This window comes from Microcaecilia unicolor, chromosome 13 (genome assembly GCF_901765095.1).
Source record: "Microcaecilia unicolor chromosome 13, aMicUni1.1, whole genome shotgun sequence".
NCBI lineage: Eukaryota > Metazoa > Chordata > Amphibia > Gymnophiona > Siphonopidae > Microcaecilia > Microcaecilia unicolor.
In genome coordinates, this window is record NC_044043.1 from 82,536,435 (window position 1) to 82,554,991 (window position 18,557).

General features: G+C 45.4%; 1 protein-coding gene across 1 annotated transcript; it reads right to left on the reverse strand.

Annotated features, from left to right (window-relative positions):
- Nucleotides 1–1,139: 1,139 nt before the first annotated feature.
- On the reverse strand, nucleotides 1,140–16,602 carry ICMT (isoprenylcysteine carboxyl methyltransferase). Its single transcript, XM_030185598.1, has 5 exons — nucleotides 16,363–16,602; nucleotides 9,996–10,084; nucleotides 8,682–8,851; nucleotides 4,010–4,227; nucleotides 1,140–1,694 (listed from the first exon to the last, which is right to left on the reverse strand). Exons 1-5 carry the CDS (start codon nucleotides 16,558–16,560, stop codon nucleotides 1,512–1,514), a joined length of 858 nt encoding a protein of 285 aa, XP_030041458.1. The 5' UTR covers nucleotides 16,561–16,602; the 3' UTR covers nucleotides 1,140–1,511.
- Between the last annotated feature and the right edge of the window lie 1,955 nt (nucleotides 16,603–18,557).

Consider the following 18,557-nt stretch of genomic DNA (forward strand, 5'->3'; position numbering starts at 1 on the left):
TTAATCTCAGCCATAGACATAACAGGGTAGTTTTGAATCCATGTGTTAAAATACCCTTGAGAAGGAGATTCTATATAAAGCACCACAAAAAAAAAAAAAAAACCCAGACACAGAAATCAGTGCCGACTAAGCGTATTCTATAATCGTCACCTAGATGTAGGCGCCAATTATAGAAGTTGCTTAGTTGATATTTCAGCGTTCATACCTGAGCGCATCCATTTACGCCAACGAAAACCTGGTGTCAATCTCAGCGCTTAGATTTAGGCACACTGGGCCATATTCTATAACTAGGCACCTACATTTTGAAACGCCCATTTCCCTGCCCGTAACCACGCCCCTTTTTGTCTCCACACGTTAGAAGTTCGGCTCACATCGTTACAGAATGCGCTTAGCGAGCTGTGCACCTAAATTCTAATCAGCGCCCATTATTGCTTGTTAAGTCAATTAAGTTACGTGCGGTGTTATAGAATCTGCGCCGATTTCGGAACCTAAATCTAAGCACACTATATAGAATATGGGGGGGGGGGGTGAATGTCTTACAGATAAAAATCTAACATTCTACAGTATAATGTATGCGTTAAGTACCTAAACGGTCATGTGAACAGTCTGCTCACCTTAAGCATACTTGAAGAACAATTCCTTTGCCTTAATTCACCCAGATCAACACAGTATGCCAAATATCACCAGTAAAACATCTAGGTGTGTAAAAAAAAAAACAAAAAAAAAAGGCACTTCTATGTACCAAGTGGGGAAAAAATGAACACCAGTCTTATAAACGGTTAAGTCAAAGTGGGAGAAACAGAGAACTTCACTTCAAAGACATTTATCTAGAAAGCTGAAAATAAGAGAAGTCCAAATTACAGGGCAAAACAGCAGAGGCACCGATACAGAGCTGATAAGAAATGTTCAAATGAAGCTTTGTGCAAAACCAAACCATTCAACGCAAATGTGTTTTAGGAGAAGACAAAACAGAAGTAAGACTCAAATGAGCACCTATTATTCAAAGCAGTAAGGCTGAACAGTGCTTTATTTCCAACCATTTATACACACTTCTGCTCTGTATGATTCATGAACGTTCATATTACTGAGATGAAGTTAAAGCTGAAATTTTCATATTTTAAGTCACTGGTTTGCTATTGCCTTAAAACAAAAAAAAAAACAAAAAAACTGTCAATACAAAAATATGGAGAGCAGGCCTGGTCGTCTTTCACTATATTTCAAGATTTTGCTGCTTTAAATTTGGATTAAGAATTATCATCACGGGGGTCAATGGACCCTTAAGACCACTGATATCCAAATCTAAGTGTGGAATATTATACATCGTAGATATTCTAATTTTCACATTTCTTAGGAAAAGTCTTCCAGCATCTGAGCCCTTAAATAAGCCTCCAAAAAAGTTTAAATAAGAAATATAAAACTGAAGAAGTCCTGAATGACACAGTATGCGTTTGCAAATCCACATCTTGTATTATTTGGGACTGGAAATGCATCTGGAGATCCTGGTCCACGCGTTATAGTTCCACTTTGGCTCCTGATATAAAGGGCAAACCTGATGGCACCTTCCTTTTATAGTCCAAATACTGCTCTCCAAAGAAAAGTATTAGTGTGAACTCTTCCTCTTCAATGCGCTCCCGAAAAAATCGCCAGGAAGCCAGGGTGTAACCAAACATACAGACAGGGTTGCAGAGCAGAATCTAGCAAAAGACAGACAAAACAGCGACGTTTTAGCAGTTTTAGGGCAAAACAGCAACTAAAGGGGGAAGTTACTAAGCTGCATTTTATTGCAACTTAGCGACTCTGGCAGTAAATAAATACACAACTTGCGATCAACCTCAGAAACAGTATTATTCCGTTCCCTGGGAGACTTCTTAAAAGGGACCACAGCTTCCCAAAGCTGAAGAGTGTACCGCCAACAAAGACACCCTCCCTCCCTCCTCTGGTGGTCTAGGGGTTCTGGGACACGAGCTCCCACCCCTGCCAGCCCTAGGTTCAAAATGGCACTGGCAACCCAAGCAGTTAGTCTCATGGTTCTACCTCTAGGGTTTGAGCTACAGTAAGGTAAGCCAGTGACAGTAACCATTAGCAGCAGTCTTAATGTACTACTGCTAACAGTCAAGCTACTATATAAAAGCCTCTTATATGGCAGTTTCACCTATTCCATTTTCAGAGTTGAGGAAACTGGACCTATCACCTTTCTATGGAGAACATGATAGAGATATATAAAATAATGAGTGGAGTGGAACAGGTGGATGTGAAGCGTCTGTTCACGCTTTCCAAAAATACTAGGACTAGGGGGCATGCGATGAAACTACAGTGTAGTAAATTTAAAACAAATCGGAGAAAATTTTTCTTCACCCAACGTGTAATTAAACTCTGGAATTCGTTGCCGGAGAAAGTGGTGAAGGCGGTTAGCTTAGCAGAGTTTAAAAAGGGGTTGGACGGTTTCCTAAAGGACAAGTCCATAAACCGCTACTAAACGGACTTGGAAAAATCCAAAATTCCAGGAATAACATGTATAGAATGTTTGTACATTTGGGAAGTTTGCCAGGTGCCCTTGGCCTGGATTGGCCGCTGTCCTGGACAGGATGCTGGGCTCGATGGACCCTTGGTCTTTACCCAGTGTGGCATTACTTATGTCCTCTACTTGGCTCACTTTTATTACATAGAACAGTGATTTAACCTATTGTGATGTCATAGTGGCTCATTCCACCAATAAGAGCCAACCTCATTAGTGATGTCACAATGGCTTGATTGTATAGAATGTTTGTACGTTTGGGAAGCTTGCCAGGTGCCCTTGGCCTGGATTGGCCGCTGTCGTGGACAGGATGCTGGGCTCGATGGACCCTTGGTCTTTTCCCAGTATGGCATTACTTATGTACTTATGTACTTATGTTAGTTTGGTTTCTTGTGAGGAACTAACTAGTCAAGCTTTTGATTCAAGCTTGTGGCCAACTCTGCCAATTTGGTAGAGCACTAAGACCATTTTTACCATAGTCACAATTTTCTATTCTTTCCAATAATGGCCACGTGCTAATGTTACAAACAAACCAAAAAACTACACAAGGGATAGCAAACTTTAAAAATATCCCATAAAGAGCATGAAACATGCAGATGCCCTTTTACTAAGCTGTGAAAGGGCCTACGCATGTACAGCATGTGCCAAATTGGCACTACCACCCGGCTAGTGCGAGCCAGGCGGTAATTCCAAATTCGGCATGCGCCAAATCCTGCAACTTTTTTCTCTGTGTCCAGAGTTTTTTTTTGTTGCTCTCTTTTTTCTGGAGATAGATAATTTAGTGGGGCCAATAATATCTGAGAACCCCTTTGGGGACAGACTGACATGTTTGGTCAGACCATTGCTCTTTGAGTTTTGAGGTCTTGTTTGTTTCAATTGTGAGATTTTCCATAACTCCCTACAGTCCGGGTTAGTCATCTTGATAGCCAACTGAATGTCTGACCTGTGCTAATGTTGCCACTATGACGCGGCCATTTTTAAAAAATTACCGCAGGAGCATTTACTGCCTTCTTTTTTGTAGGCGGTAAGGACTCCTGCGTTACCTATACACCAACCAGTTAAGTACGCAGTAAAGCAGATAGCACAGGAATGGCCACTCTCCGCCTGCACCCCCTCAAAAAAGAACCACACAAATTTAGCTTGCAATTAACCGCACGCATCCAAAAACTACTGTGTGATGCTCTAGCGCATCCTGCAATAGCATTTTTATTTTGCGCTGTGCTAGGCATGTACTAGCCCCTAACACAGCTTAGTAAAAGAGCCTCTCAATTATTACGCTTCCTACGCTGTACTGGTGATCGCTGCATCTATCAGATTAGTTCGGTTTTGATAGGTATTTTGTGTGTTAATCCTATTGTAATAAGTTTCTGTGAACATATATGCAAATTAATAAACAGAATGGAATAAAAGAAGAAACCCATATACCACAAGCCCTCTCCTCCCATCCCCCCTACCTCACCACAAAACAGTAGTGAAATATATCTTATACTCTACCTGTGTCCCAATACTCCAGTAAAACCATCCCACATAGGAGGGATGCCTAAACCAGGCGTATACACCACTCTTTATTAAAACATGAGACTCGGATTTCTCATTCTGAATGATGTGATTGAAGTTTGAACCGGCCGTGAGCATTGCAGCTTTCCGCAGGCCCTCGCCAAAGATCACCATCAGTAACCCGATAACACTCAGCCATGTTATCTGCTTCATTTCTGCAAGTGAAAGAAGTGGTACAATTTGATATCACCGTTAAGTTCTTCTTGGTGCCACTGTGAAAAAGAAGTGAAAGATTAAATCTTTAAAAGCCAAATATTATAATTACCCACTGTTTCTGAATCTCAACTCAAGGGAGTTGCAATCAGGTATACAAGTTATTGCCCTGCTCAAGGAGATTTGCCCTCTAAGTTGTACCTGGACAATGGAAGGTGAAGTGACTTGCCCAAAACTACAAGGAACACAAGTGGAAAAGGCAGGATTTGAACCCTGGCCTCCCTGGTTCATAGCCTGCTATGACAAACAGCAGGCTAGCAGGCTACTCCTCCAATGCACTTTTGGTACTAAACTGACTTCTGACATGTTGTATTTATTTGTTGCATTTGTATCCCACATTTTCCCATCTATTTTGGCTTTTTCTGTTAAATCAATGGCTTCCCTTCTCCCTCAGCATTTAACTGTTCATCTTTCTCTACATTAATTACAGATAACACAGATTCAAGATTAATAAGCAGGCTGTAGGTGATCTTTTTTTTTTAATTATATGAACCCACTACATCTGCGACAACCTTTGAACTCTGCTCTATTCATCAGGTCAGCAATACATTTGGTGACATACAAAACCCTCACAAAATCACACAGAAGTAGAGATGAGAATTATTGGCATCACGGCAATATGACTAGAAAAGGGGAAGAGCCCAAGGACTATATTACAGAGGGAGGAAAAAAAAAAACAAGAGCACTATGCATAAGATTGTTAAAGAAAGACAACAGCCATGGTACACAAAAGCAGAATATAGCGACAGATTAGAGAAGGAGTGGCCTAAGGGTGGTGGACTTTGGTCCTGGGGAACTGAGTTCGATTCCCACTTCAGGCACAGGCAGCTCCTTGTGACTCTGGGCAAGTCACTTAACCCTCCATTGCCCCATGTAAGCCGCATTGAGCCTGCCATGAGTGGGAAAGCGCAGGGTACAAATGTAACAAAAATAAAATAGATACTATTGGAGATTCTACATGGAATGTTACTACTATTGGAGATTCTACATGGAATGTTACTACTATTGGAGATTCTACATGGAATGTTGCTACTATTGGAGATTCTACATGGAATGTTGCTATTCCACTAGCAACATTCCATGTAGAAGGCTGCGCAGGCTTCTGTTTCTGTGAGTCTGACGTCCTGCACGTACGTGCAGGACGTCAGACTCACAGAAGCAGAAGCCTGCGCAGCCACATTGGTGATCTGCAAGGGCCGACTTCTACATGGAGTGTTGCTAGTGGAATAGCAACATTCCATGTAGAATCTCAAATAGTAGCAACAGTGGAGGAGTGGCCTAGTGGTTAGGGTGGTGGACTTTGGTCCTGGGGAACTGAGGAACTGAGTTGGATTCCCACTTCAGGCACAGGCAGCTCCTTGTGACTCTGGGCAAGTCACTTAACCCTCCATTGCCCCATGTAAGCCGCATTGAGCCTGCCATGAGTGGGAAAGCGCAGGGTACAAATGTAACAAAAATAAAATAGATACTATTGGAGATTCTACATGGAATGTTACTACTATTGGAGATTCTACATGGAATGTTACTACTATTGGAGATTCTACATGGAATGTTGCTACTATTGGAGATTCTACATGGAATGTTGCTATTCCACTAGCAACATTCCATGTAGAAGGCTGCGCAGGCTTCTGTTTCTGTGAGTCTGACGTCCTGCACGTATGTGCAGGACGTCAGACTCACAGAAGCAGAAGCCTGCGCGGCCACATTGGTGATCTGCAAGGGCCGACTTCTACATGGAGTGTTGCTAGTGGAATAGCAACATTCCATGTAGAATCTCAAATAGTAGCAACAGTGGAGGAGTGGCCTAGTGGTTAGGGTGGTGGACTTTGGTCCTGAGGAACTGAGTTCGATTCCCACTTCAGGCACAGGCAGCTCCTTGTGACTCTGGGCAAGTCACTTAACCCTCCATTGCCCCATGTAAGCCGCATTGAGCCTGCCATGAGTGGGAAAGCGCGGGGTACAAATGTAACAAAAATAAATTAGTCACTTCATTAAACTGCAATGTTCTATTTAATGTAACTAGGAGATGAACATAAACTGTGGGCTTCTATATATCGAGTGGAAATCAAAGCGTATTCTATAACTGCGTGTAATTGGTTAACTAGCTAATCAGTGCTGTCAACTGGATGTTAAAGCAATTATCAGCACTAATTGGAATTAAGATTTATGCACAAAACGCGATAACCATATTCTGTAACGTGAAGCGTATAAATTCTAAGTCGCATAGTTGCAAAGGGGTGTGGGTGTTTCTAAAATCTATGCGCATTGTTATAGAATACACCCACTCTGCACCTAATTTAGGCGTCGGGATTTACGCCAAGTAAAACAAAGTAAAAGGCTGCGACTAAATTTGGATGTGTGGATAAGCGCTCAGGATATTCTATATACCGCGCAGATTGAAGCCTATTCTATAAAATTTAGGTATACATTAGAGAATACGCCTAGGCGTATTTTTTTCCACATGGATTTTTCAGGTGCCGTATATAGAACGTCGCCCAAAATGTCCTCTTACTGCCATTACGTGCAGAAACAGCAATGGCAATAACTGTATAATTCAACGGCTTACATTGTAGAGGAGGGTAGGCTCATGTTTACTTCATTCTATAGCCCAGTTATTAAATACAGTGTTCGACTTAGGTTTTCATGTTTCATTATTTAATATGAAGCCTGTGATATCAGTAGGGTTAAATCAGCCACTCAAAGCAATTTCCATTGAAAGCCAAATCAGGTGCCGTATATAGAACGTCGCCCAAAATGTCCTCTTACTGCCATTACGTGCAGAAACAGCAATGGCAATAACTGTATAATTCAACGGCTTACATTGTAGAGGAGGGTAGGCTCATGTTTACTTCATTCTATAGCCCAGTTATTAAATACAGTGTTCGACTTAGGTTTTCATGTTTCATTATTTAATATGAAGCCTGTGATATCAGTAGGGTTAAATCAGCCACTCAAAGCAATTTCCATTGAAAGCCAAATCAATCTTTGTGGCAATAATAAAATCTCTTGATATACGAAGAGTACACTTTGTCCATGTTAGTTTGCAATGTGAATTATTAAAAAGAAAATCTTCATCCTAGCACATCAATTACTCCGGGCAACACAGAGATCTTCCAAAATTTCATAAACAGAATGACCAAGCAAGAATCATCCCAGCTGGGAGATGTGCAGGATGAAAATACTTCTCTTCAGACACAGGCACGGTCTTCAATTTTCAAAAGTTTGCTTTCTTATGTCGCCATTAGATTACACACACAAACAATGCTGCTAAAACTTGAACATTTATAGTTCGGTTTTGGAGATTTTCTTTATTTTTTTTTACAAATTACGAATCATGCACAGAAGCCCTCAACATATCCCAGATATAGACTGAGCCCTATGGGGCTCATTTTCAAAGCACTCAGACTTACAAAGTTCGATAGGTTACTGTCAGGCTCATTTTCAAAAGAGAAAAATGTCCAAAGTGACATAAATCTGCATTTGGACGTTTATCTCACAAAGACGTCCAAATCAGTATTTTTGAAACCTCTTTTTAGATGTCTTTCTCTGAAGTTCGTCAGAAGGATGTCTAAATCTCAAGGGGACGTGCCAGGGGTGTGTTCAAGGTGGGACTTGGGCATTCCTAAGACTTAGACTTTCAGCCACAATGAACAAAACAAAAACGTCCAAGACTAAAACTTAAGACGTTTTGAGCGAGACCTGTTTTTATAACAAATAGCTGCAGTGGGAATTGAACCCACTTCCCCAGGATCAAAGCCTGCTGCACTAACCACTAGGCTACTCCTCTACTCTATACAAGAGGTGCCCCAAATGACCAATGACCACTGGAGGGAATCGGGGATCATCTCCCCTTACTCCCCCAAATCAAAAAACATTTTTCCAAACAGCATTTTCAAAACGAAAAGAGAGACTTTTTTTGTAGAAAATGACCTTTCCTTTTCTGATTTTGGATGTTTTACAAAAAACGACCAAATTCAGACTTAGATGTCGTATCCAAAAATGCCCTTTGTGCATTTGACTTGCCCAAAGTCACAAGGAGCAGCAGTGGGAATTGAACCCATGTTGCCAGGATCAAAGTCTGCTGCACTAACCCTTAAACCACTTCTCCTCTGTTTTGGATGTCTTGCATTTGGACATCTTTTGTTTGAAAATGGACCAAAAAAAAAGGACGTCCATAACATTTTCGAACCCAAAACGTCTATCTTTTTCAAAAATGACCTCCTTTCCTGTTCCGAATTTGGACGTTTTTGTAAAACGTTCAAATTCTGATTTAGACGTTCTATCAAACATGCCCCCCCCCCCCCCCCCCCCCCCCCCCACGTAACTTGGTAAGACTAAGTGCTTTGAAAATACACCTGTACGTCTCACATTCTGAAATTTCCCATTACAAATTTACCTGGGTAAATAATCTTCTCAATAGTGAACTCCACCCAAGAAGAAACAGCTGCTAACGTATACTCCAAACTATGGTTCAATAGGAACGAGTCCAAAGACAAGCTTTTAGGATTATTGACTGCTGTGATTAAATACTCCGAATAGTGGAAAAATGACAGTGAACACATATACCTAGAGAGAAAATGCAAAATTATAACGACCCATTCACTGAAAAGTCAACCTAAATGATTGACGGCAGTCACACAGCGGAATGATAAATATCCACTGTGGTTAATAACTACTTTTTTCTATCTGACCATCATTTAATAAGAAATGCACGACCGAGAGAAAACTTACCACTATAACTGCTCAGGCAGATTACTACAACGTTCTTTAGCTTTTACTACTATAAAACTTTGATGGGTTTTTGGACAGACTCATTTTTTACAAGACTATTAAATTTCATCTAGAATCTTAGATATACTCTGGCCGATATTCAGCTGGCGGCAGTCGGAGTTTTTATGCGCACCACCAGCTGTACTCATGGAGATTCAATGACGGGCCATGTCCGGGCACTGGCACTGAATATCCGGCTGTATGTTAACCACATAAGTTTTAGCGGCCAAATGCAATATTCAGCCTTTAACTGCATAAAATGAACCGTTTTTTTATGCGGCCCAATTTATGCAAAAAGGCTGAATATCGGCACTTAACCGCGTAAGTGCTTATGAACTATGAAGTAGATTAAATTCTGTGTTAAGATGTTTTGCTGTGTATGTTTTATGTATTTTTATTGTACCTTGCCCTGGATAAGGGTGGGTTATAAGATAAATAAATAAGTGCAGACTCCACCCAGGAACACCCTCAATTTAGCCAGTTTTGGCTTAGGCACTAACCAGTTAGTCCTGAATATCAGTGGTTAGCTCTGAACAAGCAAATTAAATGGCCAGAAGCTTCCCAGGGCTGTTTAAATTGCTTTGATTATCAGGAAGACTGGATTTAGCTTTTAGTTGGCATTGATGCTGACGGGTTTTTAAATTAAACTGGGAGTTAGTTGTACTAGTATTATTACAATAGATACTGTTGACCGCTCCAGCCCTTGTTGACCTACAATTATCCTGCTGCAAGAGTTTACTATGTTTAAATGTACAGTTACTACATATAACGATGTGAGCCATTTTGACTTTTTTTAGTAAGAAAAACAACATACAAAACTTTCAAATAAATAAACGCCATGTACAGCTATGTTTGCTAGGCTACTGATTCCTCTCATTGTGGAATGTGGTGGGAGAACAGGCATCAAAAGTAGTTTCTGACAAACTTATTTCTTGCTTACCAGCCAAAATGTTTCCATGCTGACTGTGTAAAACTCAGCAGCAACCCACATCCAAAAGCAAAACCAAGCCAGCAAGCTCTCACAGCTATCTAGAAAAACACAGAGAGAAAGCATTTTATGAAAATCATTTCCACACTAATCCCATAAGCTTTCAATGTGGATCACATCTTTAGTCAATTTGACACTGGTTTATAGTTGAGGCGGCTGGTATCAGCAGCAAACTCAAAACGGATAGCACGGAATGCCTAGTATAAAAGCATGAGCACATGCCCTAATTAACAAGCGATAAACATTATTCATTATTATCCCAAGCTACTTAATGATTACAGCACTGCATAACCTGTATGTCCAGTTATGTCTTCTTCAGCCAGTCAGCACATAAAGACAAACCATCTTCCACACAGGTTGGTCTTGTGTTTCATCAACTGCTTCTAACCAACTGATTTGCAGCTCAGTAAGGTCCTTTTCAGTCCTAGGCCTCTCTTCACTTCTGCTTTCCAGGTCATGGCTTTCCTTGGTATGTGCTGTACAACTATTTTTTTGTAGGTGCCCAAATCATCTAAGCCAGGGGTGGGCAACCTTGGTTCTCGAAGACCACAACCCAATCGAGTTTTTAGGATTTTCCCAATAAATGTGCACAAGATCTATTTGCATAGACTGCCTCCACTGTATGCAAATAAACCTCATGCATATTCATTGAGAAAATCCTGAAAACCAGACTGGGCTGCAGCCCTCGAGGACCGAAGTTGCCCACCCCTGACCTAAGTCATCATTGCTGTAGTATCTTACTAACTGGTGGCTGTTTAATTGTATATCCCCTCTATATTACATTTTTTTAAAAGGGTTGCCATCTGTCTGCTCAGCTATGCCTATATATGTGCCCGACAGATCACATGGGTGCTACCTGGAATGCATGTGTGGATTCCAAGCACACGTGCTGACCTGCACCCTTATAATCTATATGGTGCACGCACAGGGCTACAAGGAGCACTTTATCTGTTGTGGCTTATGTGGGCCAGGGCCACTCAGCAATAAGCAGCCTGCGTTTATATTAGCTGGCAACTTCGGACAGCAGCAAAGGAAGAGGTGGGAATCAGGGAGCAGCTTGGTGTGGGGAGCAGGAATGAAGCACAAGAGTGATGGAGCCAGTGAGGGGACGTAAGAAGCAAAACTCAAAAATCAGGGGTGGGGGAGCCATAAGGTCTCACACACTCATCCTGTCTTCTTTCACTACTACATGCTTAAACACCCATACTCACACCCATACACATACACCCCCTCTTCACTTATATAATATATATAGGTGTGAGCAAAATCTAAATATATATAGAAAGATAGATAGATAGATGATTGAGGCAAATGACCCAGGAAGAGGGATCAGAATGTGAAATGGAGCCATGAGACAGGACAGGACCTAAAAAGAGGCCATGGAAGCAAGAAAGGTAAAGGATCTGAGAAAGTCCATGAGAAAAGCGCATTAGGCAAGGAAGAGGCCTGAGCAGTCTTTGTAAAGCAATGAGGAAAGGGACCAGAAAAGGGGCCTGTGATACCTCGAGGGAGGCTTAGGGTAGGCCTGCAAAATAACACAGCCGGACAAAGGTATACAATTGAAAAAACAAGTGTTTTGTTAACTGAATCCTGAGGCCTGTTACGTCACAGGGTCAGGAACACAAGGTGAAACACCTCTGTAGTTCAGTAAATACAGTCTTAAGAAGGCCTCTGGCTGGCATGCCCAAAACAGTCTGTGGCTGGTGGGGCTGCCCTGCCCCAAACAAAGTCTATAAGTTCTTCTCTGTTCCTCTCCGAGTTCCAGGTCTGGCTCCAGCCAGACCTCAGAGCACGGCTTGCAAGTCTCAATCAGGAAAAAGGATGACTTACCTCAGCCATGTCACAATCATTAAACATAAGTTGTAGCAGCACACGCCGGGGCTTCACAACCCCTCCCAGCCAAAAATTACCAAGAAAGCCAGAGTACAGCAGTAATCCATCAGAATTATTTACTAGGGATACACAGATAAAATATTAGTCCCTCACTGGTATCTGGTAGAGTTGTGCCTTATGCAGCATTAATCCATATAATATAGCATTATTCCCCCATCGTTAACTACTATTACGCTCTACGAAGAGCAGTATATTAAACCAAATAAACCATAAACTATTCAGATCATGCAAGTCATGATGGATCAGACCATGGTCCATCAAGCCCAGCATCCTGTCTTCAACAGTGGCTAGTCTGGGTCACAAGTACCTAGTAGATCCCAAAAAGCTGATCGATTTTTCTTAGCTCATTTCCAGGAAAGAGCATTGGCTCCCCTAACTGTATCTACTGTAGCTGGTAGACTTTATACACTTTTCCTCCAGGAACTTATCAAAACTCTGGAATCCTACGATGTTACCTTAACCACATCCCCTTCTCTGGAAGAGAACAAAATCTATGAACAAATCGGAAACCAGTGAAGTTTCACGATATAAAAAGACACTCTACTAAACTAAGCCAAAAAATGATTCTTACTGAGGATTTCTGTATAAAATGTAGTTTCTTCATCAATTTGGAACATAAACCTATGTACAGAATGTTACAGTAATCCAGGTGAGGCAAAATCAGCATCTGAACAAGCAAAGCAAAAGCTTCCTGATGAAAATACCCTAAAACTCATAACTGATTCAATATGAAACGAGTCTTCTGCCTTTAGGAATTAACTTGAGAATGGTAGGTCAAGGAGGAATCCAAGATCACACCCAATATTCTTCATTCTGATTCAGATACTAACCTTTGATCTCCTGGTAGAGTTATAGAAGGTGGAACAATAAGTCCTACATTTTTAAACCACAAGACTTTAGTTTTACTAGGATTTAGTTTCAACTTATTATCCAGTGCCCAATTTTGTATCTTCCTCATACCTAAAGAAATCAAGTTCACAAAACCAGTACTTCCAGGTGACATTGGAATTACCAACAAAATATCATCCGCATAAGAAAGTAGAAGTTCCCCCATACCTATTTTGATTCTTCCCAAAGTGGACAGTGGGACACATACAGGTTAAATAGAGGGGACTCCACATCCAGGAGACCAATATTCAGAAAAGGATTTATTAAAACATACACAATAGCTATGGTTATTTAAAAAATTCTGAAACCATGAAAAAAACTTTACCAGAAATACCAATGCTACTCAAATGTTCCATTAACAAGGAATGATCGACAGCATCAAATGCCGCCGATATGTCAAATTATAATAGTACTGCTTGATTCCCAGCTCCCGACTGTTGCTTCACATAAAAATTCAGGGTTAGTAGTAGAGTCTCAATACTATGAGAGGCTCTAAACCCAAAACTTGGAATTATGAAGACACAAACTTATCCAAATAAACCAAAAATTGTCGACTGACTAGGATTCAATCAGCTTGGTAAATACAGGGATATTGGCCACAGGACGATAGCTAGAGGGTAAAGACATGTAAACTGGAACCCTTGGGTACTAGAGTGAGAACAATCTGCCCCAATGTCAGAAGGTAAAAAACCCAATAACTCATTAATTCTAGTAGTGAACCATATAAAGCCTGCATGGAGAACAGAAGCAAACAATGAGACAGGATTGGGAAGACTATCTAGGATCTGTTTTCAGTCTCTAGTCATTATTTTCATGGAGTACCCTCTTGTTTTTGTGTTGTTCTAAAGATTACACAACGGAAACACAACATTCATAATTGTATAAAAGTCTATCATCTCCCCTTTCAATGTATTTTCTCCAAACTGCACAGCCCTAATCTGTTTAGCCTGTCCTCATGCAAGAAAGTACCACCTCCCTTAAACCAATACTCAATGCAAGGCAGTTTACAAAGTAACTAAACATTAAAACAAACAAAAAAAATTACAATTAATATTCCTAAAAATACACCAATTAAATGCAATTGTGAGGGTGGTGAATTAGTCCATGCCTTCTCAGCAGTATCTCATGGTATTTCCTTGTCCCCAGAGGACTTACTGAGCTGCGGTAAAAAGTGGGCTAGAGTAGTGTGGGCATGTAAAGTTGCCATGGCCGAGGCCACTTTTTACTGCAGCCGGAATTTCCATTACTTTAAATGGACGTCATAAATGGCTGGGCGCTAATAAAAATATTGGCGTGCAGCAATTTACTACCTGCAGCCTGAGCCCTTACTGCCATCTATTTAGGAGGTGGTAGGGGCTCAAGCCAGTGGCATAGTCAGATCTCGACATGGGGGGGGGGGGGGGGGTATGAGAGGCCAAAATGAGGGGGGTACATTTTGGCCTGCCTCCTTGCCACCACCTCACATACCTTGGTTGGGGGGAGGGGTCCCAACCAAACCCTCTGGTCTCTGCCTCATTGCCTGCTCTTCCCCTCACATCATGTGCATGCTTGTTTCAGTAAAACTGAGCGTGCACGAAGTGTCGTGCAGGCAATGTGGCGGAGAGCCGGAGACCAGCGCTGGACAAACACTTCAGCTAACAGTTGGCGACCCTCGCCAGCCAAACCAGGGGCTCCAGAGCCCATCTGGGGGCCCAGGCCCCCCTTACCTAGGCCACTGGCTCACGCGCTAACCCGACAGTAATCGGATAGCACGTACTGATGGCCATTTACAACTAGGCATGCCTACACCATGCCCCCCCCCCCGCTGTAGAAAATATTTGCTGGCACAGAAAATGCTGTACAGCAAACACAAAACTAGCTGTTTTGCTGCAGCTACCTACACAGTAGCCTTACCACGACTTTGTAAAAGGCCACCCTAAGTTTGTAACTGAGCCAATAGAAGATTAAGTGAGTTGCCTAAGATCTGAAGGAGCGGCAGTGCGATTTCTCTGGTCCTCTGTGCAGTGTTGTAACCGTTAAGCATGCTACTACTACTACTACTACTAACTAGCATGCTACTCCTCCCCAATAGCTTCTCTGATGCAGCATTAACTTTTTGCACGTATGGTAGAATCGGGCAAGGACCTGTAGCATTTGGGAGAGCGCTGCCCCCCACCCCACCCCACCCCACCCCTATATACTCCTTCCCTGCTCACTGTGCTCAGAAAGTTTACAATGCTGGGTACCCCCCCCATCATCATCAGTGCCGGGTTACCCCCCCCCCCCCATCATCATCATCAGTGCCGGGTACCCCTCCCCCATCATCATCAGTGCCGGGTTACCCCCCCCCCCCCCATCATCATCATCAGTGCCGGGTACCCCTCCCCCATCATCATCAGTGCCGGGTACCCCCCCCCCATTCATCATCATCATCATCATCAGTGCCGGGTACCCCCCCCCCCATTCATCATCATCATCATCAGTGCCGGGTACCCCTCCCCCCATCATCATCAGTGCCGGGTACCCCTCCCCCCATCATCATCATCATCAGTGCCAGGTACCCCCCTCCCCCATCATCATCAGTGCCGGGTTACCCCCCCCCATCATCATCATCATCATCAGTGCCGGGTTACCCCCCCTCCCATCATCATCATCATCATCAGTGCCGGGTTACCCCCCCTCCCATCATCATCATCAGTGCCGGGTACCCCCCCCCCCCATCATCATCAGTGCCGGGTACCCCCCCCCATTCATCATCATCAGTGCCGGGTTACCCCCCCCCCCCCCATCATCATCATCATCATCAGTGCCGGGTTACCCCCCCTCCCATCATCATCATCATCATCAGTGCCGGGTTACCCCCCCTCCCATCATCATCATCAGTGCCGGGTACCCCCCTCCCCCATCATCATCAGTGCCGGGTACCCCCCCCCCATTCATCATCATCATCATCATCAGTGCCGGGTACCCCCCCCCATTCATCATCATCATCATCAGTGCCGGGTACCCCTCCCCCCATCATCATCAGTGCCGGGTACCCCTCCCCCCATCATCATCATCATCAGTGCCGGGTACCCCCCTCCCCCATCATCATCAGTGCCGGGTTACCCCCCCCCATCATCATCATCATCATCAGTGCCGGGTTACCCCCCCTCCCATCATCATCATCAGTGCCGGGTACCCCCCTCCCCCATCATCATCAGTGCCGGGTACCCCCCCCCCATTCATCATCATCAGTGCCGGGTTACCCCCCCCCCCCCCATCATCATCATCATCATCATCAGTGCCGGGTTACCCCCCCTCCCATCATCATCATCATCATCAGTGCCGGGTTACCCCCCCTCCCATCATCATCATCATCATCAGTGCCGGGTTACCCCCCCTCCCATCATCATCATCAGTGCCGGGTACCCCCCTCCCCCATCATCATCAGTGCCGGGTACCCCCCCCCCATTCATCATCATCATCATCATCATCAGTACCTCCACGCTGCACTGAGCCTCAGAATTCCACACTCAGCGCGCGCGGCAGGAACCTCTTCCCGCCCCGGCTTCTCTACCTGATAGAGCTGCGCCCGGTACAGCAGCAGCAGGAGCCCGTTCACGGCCGCCACGTGCAGGGCCAACGTCAGCGGCAGGCGGCTCCGCAGCGACCGGCTCCCCTCTGCCGGCCAGGCGCTGCCCACGAGCGGCGGCAGCAGGACCACCGAAACCCCCAGCAGGAAGGCGAGCAGGCTGACCCGGCCCTCGCCCGCCATCGGCCCGGACTCGCGCCAGACGTGCGCCGGACGCGCTGACGTCACAGACCAGCGAGAGAGAAGAGGCCAGAAGGAACGAGTGGAGGAGGCAGCGGCGCCCAGCGGAGGGGGCGTGTCTTTGCGTAGGCTTTGGGGGCTGCGGCGCCCAGCGGAGAGGGCGTGTCTTTGCGTGAGCTTTGGGGGGTTGCGGCGCCCAGCGGAGGGGGCGTGTCTTTGCGTAGGCTTTGGGGGCTGCGGCGCCCAGCGGAGGGGGCGTGTCTGCGTAGGCTTGGGCGGCTGCGGCGCCCAGCGGAGAGGGCGTGTCTTTGCGTAGGCTTTGGGGGGCTGCGGCGCCCAGCGGAGGGGGCGTGTCTTTGCGTAGGCTTTGGGGGCTGCGGCGCCCAGCGGAGGGGGCGTGTCTGCGTAGGCTTGGGCGGCTGCGGCGCCCAGCGGAGAGGGCGTGTCTTTGCGTAGGCTTTGGGGGGCTGCGGCGCCCAGCGGAGGGGGCGTGTCTTTGCGTAGGCTTTGGGGGCTGCGGCGCCCAGCGGAGGGGGCGTGTCTGCGTAGGCTTGGGGGGCTGCGGCGCCCAGCGGAGAGGGCGTGTCTTTGCGTAGGCTTTGGGGGGCTGCGGCGCCCAGCGGAGGGGGCGTGTCTTTGCGTAGGCTTTGGGGGCTGCGGCGCCCAGCGGAGAGGGCGTGTCTTTGCGTAGGCTTTGGGGGGCTGCGGCGCCCAGCGGAGGGGGCGTGTCTTTGCGTAGGCTTGGGGGGCTGCGGCGCCCAGCGGAGAGGGCGTGTCTTTGCGTAGGCTTTGGGGGGCTGCGGCGCCCAGCGGAGGGGGCGTGTCTTTGCGTAGGCTTTGGGGGCTGCGGCGCCCAGCGGAGAGGGCGTGTCTTTGCGTAGGCTTTGGGGGCTGCGGCGCCCAGCGGAGAGGGCGTGTCTTTGCGTTGGTTTTGGGGGCTGCGGCGCCCAGCGGAGGGGGCGTGTCTTTGCGTAGGCTTTGGGGGCTGCGGCGCCCAGCGGAGGGGGCGTGTCTTTGCGTAGGCTTGGGGGGCTACGGCGCCCAGCGGAGAGGGCGTGTCTTTGCGTTGGCTTTGGGGGCTGCGGCGCCCAGCGGAGGGGGCGTGTCTTTGCGTTGGCTTTGGTGGGCTGCGGCGCTGTCTTCAAAGCCAGGAAACTGCTGCAGTCGGTCCTCAATCCCAATCCTTAATGTCACAAGGGCAGTTAGGGTTTCACGATATCCACAATGAATATGCATGAGATTGGATTGAATATTGTACACTACACCCTTCGTTGTAAGCAGGCCAAGTTTCCTGTGGGTCCCTATCTATACCCAACCACTTCACCCTAGCAACTTATCTCAATTGGTAGAGGAGGGATCCCCATTTGTTCCTGCCCTGCTTATCATATTGGAAAATGGCATTGGTTGACCCCCCTTATACTTGCTTTAGCAAAATGTATTTGCAAGGGAACATCACATGTTTTGTTTTGTTTTTAATGCCGAATCACTGGCATTTTTTGTGCATTTGTGACATTTTTACACTTTTGCACATATGAAATCTGTTTTGTGAAAAAATGTTGCCATTTAGTACACCAGCCTCCTAATCTGAACAAGGTCTGCTTGTAGCTAAATCTCTTTCCTATGCAGCTCAGATTTCAGACTCCAGGTGGCATTTTCATCTGAGAACTAACTTTTCCTCTCTTCTTCCATCCCTGCCTTTTCCAGGTAGTATGTATGGTTGCCACAGATCTGTGGGTAAGAGGAACCCGAATTATAGCTACGTCTTGCAAGGTTCCGCGTTAGGAGTTACGGATCAAGAAAGGGATCTGGGTGTCGTCGTCGATGATACGCTGAAACCTTCTGCTCAGTGTGCTGCTGCGGCTAGGAAAGCGAATAGAATGTTGGGTGTTATTAAGAAGGGTATGGAGTCCAGGTGTGCGGATGTTATAATGCCGTTGTATCGCTCCATGGTGCGACCGCACCTGGAGTATTGTGTTCAGTACTGGTCTCCGTATCTCAAA